Raw genomic sequence first — 5,573 nt, 5'->3', positions numbered from 1 at the left:
CAGGCACAAGACGACAAAAAAAAAAAAAGTGGCCCAAATGAAAGAACAGATCAAAGCTCCAGAAAAAATAGAACTAAGTGATGAAAAGGTAGCCAACTTATCAGGTGCACAGTTCAAAACACTGTTAATCAGGATGCTCACAGAACTGGTTGAATTTGGTTACAAATTAGATGAAAAAATGAAGGGTATGCTAAGTGAAATAAAGGAAAATGTACAGGGAACCAATAGTGATAGGAAGGAAACTAGGACTCACATCAACAGTGTGGACCAGAAGGAAGAAAGAAACATTTGACAAAAACAGAATGAAGAAATAAGAATTGAAAAAACTGAGGAGAGGCTTAGGAACCTCCAGGACATCTTTAAACATTCCAACATCCAAATCATAGGGGTACCAGAAGAAGAAGAGGAAGAGCAACAAGTGGAAAAGCTTTTTGAAAAAATAATAAAGGAGAACTTCCCCATTCTGACTAAGGAAATAGACTTCCAGAAAGTCCAGGAAGCTCAGAGAATCCCAAAAAAGTTGGACCCAAGGAGGAACACACCAAGGCACATCGTAATTACATTAGCCAAGATGAAAGATAAGGAGAGAATCTTAAAAGCAGCAAGACAAAGTGAAAGAGTTACCTACAAAGGAGTTCCCATAGGACTGTCAGCTGATTTCTCAAAAGAGACCTTACAGGAAAGAAGGGGCTGGAAAGAAATATTCCAAGTCATGAAAGGCAAGGACCTCCATCCATGATTGCTGTCTCCAGCAAAGCTTTCATTTAGAATGGAAGGGCAGATAAAGTGCTTCTCAGATAAGGTCAAGTTAAAGGAATTCATCATCATCAAGCCCTTATTATATGAAATGTTAAAGGGACTTATCTGAGAAAAAGAAGATAAAAAACATGTACATCAAAATGACAGCAAACTCACAATTATTAACAACCACACCTAAAACAAAAACAAAAACAAACTAAGCAAACAACTAGAACAGGAACAGAACCACAGAAATGGAGAACACACTGAGAGTTATCAACAAGGGAGTGGGAGGAGCAGAGAGGGGGGAAAAATACAGAGAATAAGTAGCATAGATGGTAGGTAGAAAATAGACAGAGGGAGGGCAAGAATAGTATGGGAAAGGTAGAAGACAAAGAACTTATAAGTATGACACATCCCCCCTTTAGTTCATACTGAAGGGGGGAATGTGGGTGGGAGAGTGTGTGCAGGGTGGAGGGGAGTGAAGTGGGAAAAATGGGACAATTATAATAGTATAATTAATAAAATATTTTTAAAATAAATAAATTAGAAAATCTATAGTCAAAATAAAAAAAGTCAACTTCTGCTTTTGTTCAGTGGTCTTCAGGGAACATACATAAGCATTGCTATATGAAAATGAAGCAGTGCTGGGGCCACCTTGCTGACTAAAAGTCCACGTAGAGCCCAGCACACCAAACAACCTTTGACCTTACACTTAGTTAAATCTTACTTCATTCACTGCTAATTCAGTTAACTTGCACCATGTTATTACAGGACTACACAAGAGGTACAAGCAAGTAGTATACAATACTGTCAACCCAAGCAGTGCCTGCATTAAAAAGGCATATGCAGGAAGGTATTGACAGCATCTATCAGCAGGTTAACATCAGGCATTGCAAGAGTACCCAAGGCTGAAGAAATTGTAAATGATGCACAACACATTGTTGTACATGGGCCCTTTATGAAAAAGACATTGGTAAATGCTGAGGTCAATGTACTCAACACTGGTTTTTACACAAATGCAGAACTCTTTCTCTGGGACAATATCTTAAAATGTTCCTAGATTTCAACAAGTGACTTAATAGTATTGGGGCATAATTCTGGCTATTCCTCTAAAAGAAAATAGGGATCCTGTCCAGAAATGTGCACTAAGTTGGCCTGCAAGGAAGGTTGTGTTATAAAAAGCAGAAACAGAAAGAGCCCATGACAAGTGTCTGTGATCTAGAAGAGGCAAAATTACACCAAGACAGTGTATTTAAATTAACATAGGCATATATTTATTCCTGCTTTATATAAAGAAGCCCTCTTCAAAAGATCTTAAATATCAAATTAGATCATTTGTGCCAGTCCTGGGAGCAAAGAAGGGCAGCTGAAAATGTTCAGAGGCAATCTATAGAGGAAACATTCAGAAGTATCTTAGCAGGCATGCACTGAATACACTTATTAAAGGAAAACCATGGTTGGAAGTTGGGCGGATATTATGTGAGCTGCTCCTCAGTAACAAGGCTAAGGGGTCATAAACACATTGTCTGCAGGAGCCGGGCAGGTTCCACCTCTGAGTGAACAGATAGGATGTGAATCAGTAGGAAAGAGTGGGTCAGGGGAGGAGACCCCTGAACAACTGCCCCTTTCTACAGGGAAAGTACCTGACACAGCTTCAATTGATCCCTTATGGTAATGATACTCACAGCACCAAGCAACATTTCCTGATGTTTAAAAATAGGACAAAAATGCAAACTTCTATGGGAACTATCCCAATTTCAAAAGATAACATCAAAAACCCAATATTGTAAGTCATACTGTATGTGTTCATCAGAAAAGGTTTGTGACCAGATACACCTCAGGTGACTGTAGAATATGACTTTCATCTCATAACAAAGACACTTGAGTACAGGTCTTTCTACCCGAAGTGGCAACACAAAGGGGTGACACTACATCTAATGCATCTTTATGTCCTCATCACTTATAAAAATGACTTCCACAAAAAACACACCAAAAAAACTTATTTCATGATAAAACATATTCATGAATTTCAGTAAGAAGAGGTTAGTAAGGCAGACTCCCTGTGCTCTGACTGTGTCCTGAGCAGGTCACCACTGTACCCATGTTGACACAAAGACATCAAGAGTAAAATGACTGCATTTCCAGAAAGAAAGAAGGAGCTCCTACCCTTTGGAACAGCATGGATGGTACTGGAAAGTATTATGCTAAGCAAAATAAGCCAGGCAGTGAAAAACAAATACCATATGATCTCGCCTTTAACAGGAATCTAAACAACAAAACGAACAAACAAGGAAAATATAACCAAAGACACTGAAATAGAGGACAGGCTGGCAGTGACCAGAGGAGAGAGGGGAGGGAATTTCAGGGGGAAAGGGGAAGGGTTTACAGGAACAAGTATAAATGACACATAGACAAAAACTAGGGTGGGGGAGGTGAAAATGGTAGGGACATGGGGAGTACTGGAGGGGTGGCCTGAAATAGGAGTAAAAGACAGAAAACTGAACTTGAACAATAATTAAAAGACACATATACACAGACACACACGTGTGCACACACACACAAAAGAGTAAAATGACTGCATTTCCAGACAAACAGAATATAGAAAGGTAGTGAAAAAATTAGGTCACTTATTTTTGTTAGAAGGTTATACAATACCATTGCAGGGTCTAATTCCAGGTTTCTAACCTGGAAAGTGTACCAGAAACTTAACATCTCTTTGTAGGAGGCCTGCCCCACTGGGATATCTGTCCCCTCTCTCCACATTTTCCATTAAATAACACCACATGATTATTCTGTGGCAGAGTGTCCACAAAGGTTTTATCCTGGGTGTTTTGAAGTTATGCTTCTTCACAGAAGTGAATGAAAATCAAGCCAGTGTTAAAACAAGTCAAAGTGATTCCAAAAAGGGGGGAGCCAAAAAAAACAAACCTCAAAGATATGTCAGAAACTACTACATACCTTCAGGATTTTAAGCAGCAAGAAACTCAGAGCTCAAGTCAGAAGCACAGGGAGGTAATGAGAAGGGGAACTTTTGGCTGAGATGGAATTAGGGAGATCATGCAAGCAAGGGGGCCCTGGGATTCTAGTGCAGATAGTGCTCCCGGCTCTATTTGTTCTGAGAAATAGGCTTGTCTTACTGTCCCTCAGTGTGTGCCCCAAGTTAAGTTATAAAACCAAAGGCCATTCCACAACCAGTTTGTGGTTTTCATAAACAGAAAGCAAACCCACGAGCAGAGCCCTGTCCTGTGCAGATGCTGGCAATTAGAGTTCAACCATGTAAGTAGCAGCCAGCTGTCCTTGGGTATGTGTTGATCAGTAATGGATAAAACAAGAGGCTCATTGCATAACTGGGCCATGTGCCAATCTGTGGGTTTCTTCACATCTTAGACCCAGACCCCTCCCCTCCTTACTGTGCCAACCCCACCCACAGGAGCTGCTCTATATCTCCAGTCCACAGGACAGGGGAGACCAGCTGCCCCTGAATCCCAGGACAACCAGCTGGATTTCTGCTCAGAGCAGCCACAGCAGAAGCTGGGTAAGTAAATGAGCCTCCTAACCCAGAACAGACAGGCCCCGATGGGACAAAAACTGTGGGAGAACTGAGCTGAATTAGTGCCCAAAACACAAGACAAATTTGGGACAGCTGAAGGGGAAGGACATAGAACCTCAGTTCACCTACAGGGCACCAGCAGAGAGAGAGATGAGAGGGTTGTCACTTATGGGGCAGGGAAGCAGGATATTTTTCTCTTTTTACAGGAAACATGGTTCCAACACAGTGGAAATCCCAGCTTTGTTTCCTGCTGCTGGGACTCTTGGGAATGACCATCTTGGTCCATGCCCCACCTCCTGGTATAACTCCAGCTCAGTGGTTTGTAATTCAGCACATTAATATGACCAGCGATGTATGCAACATTGCAATGCGGGCTTGGAGGGAGGGCATCATCCTCCAAGCATATGCAAAAACGAAAATACTTTTCTCAACACAACTACATTAGCTGTTGTAACTAATCTTTGTCATACTCCTAATATAACCTGTTTCAGGCAAGGCCGTAATTGTCATAGGAGCCCAGCTACAGTGAATGTTACCTACTGCAACTCCACAGGACAGGCTCAATCTTACTTGCAGTGCCAATACCAGCAGTATTTCGTGCTAAAGAACTACAGCATTGCCTGTGACAATACAAATGTTCCCGTCCACTTCGATAGACTCTACTAAACCTGGGTCAGCCCTCTGTGCCAAGTTTCTGTGCCAGCCCCACGTCACAGCCACCGTCTCAGACCACCATCCACTCTGGATATCAGCATCAGCCCTCACCATCAGCTCACAACCCCTTTTACTCTCCACTGAGTGAAGATCCTATGCACCTGCAATAAACTTCTCTGCAGAATCACCTACACATCTGTGTGCATCTGTTTCTGCCCCTCCATAGTCACGTACACACATCTCATCCAGATCACCTTTTCTTCCTCTAATACATGATTTGAGGGAAATAGAGAGACACGAGGATAACAGGATTCTTGTAAAATAAAGCAACTCAAGAGTTTTCTCTCCCTCCCTCTCTCTCTCTCTTTCTTCCTCAAGTTGAAAACCTGAAGCATCAACTGATCTGCATATTTACACCCCAAGAGGTAAATGGCCCAGTTGAGTAAGTGGGAAACAAATATCTTTGATTCTGTCTGACTAAAGAGTAATAAATTTTCCATAATATATGTAAACTTTTGTTTAAAAAAATATTAAAGCTGTGAGTGATGTACCTCAGTGGATTGAGCTCTGGCCTGCAAACCAAAGGCTCAGTAGTTCAATTCCCAGTCAGGGCACATGCCTGAGGTGC

General features: G+C 41.6%; 1 protein-coding gene across 1 annotated transcript; it reads left to right on the top strand.

Annotated features, from left to right (window-relative positions):
- The first annotated feature begins 4,498 nt into the window (after positions 1 to 4,498).
- Positions 4,499 to 5,138, top strand: LOC118501025 (non-secretory ribonuclease-like). The gene is given in 2 exon segments (XM_036027684.1): positions 4,499 to 4,674; positions 4,677 to 5,138. Coding segments are annotated over 2 exon segments (453 nt in total). The 5' UTR covers positions 4,499 to 4,502; the 3' UTR covers positions 4,958 to 5,138.
- The last annotated feature ends 435 nt before the right edge of the window (positions 5,139 to 5,573 follow it).

Source organism: Phyllostomus discolor, chromosome 1, assembly GCF_004126475.2.
Source record: "Phyllostomus discolor isolate MPI-MPIP mPhyDis1 chromosome 1, mPhyDis1.pri.v3, whole genome shotgun sequence".
Lineage (NCBI taxonomy): Eukaryota > Metazoa > Chordata > Mammalia > Chiroptera > Phyllostomidae > Phyllostomus > Phyllostomus discolor.
The sequence above is the reverse complement of the archived record's forward strand: the minus strand, read 5'-3'. Positions and strand labels throughout refer to the sequence as shown.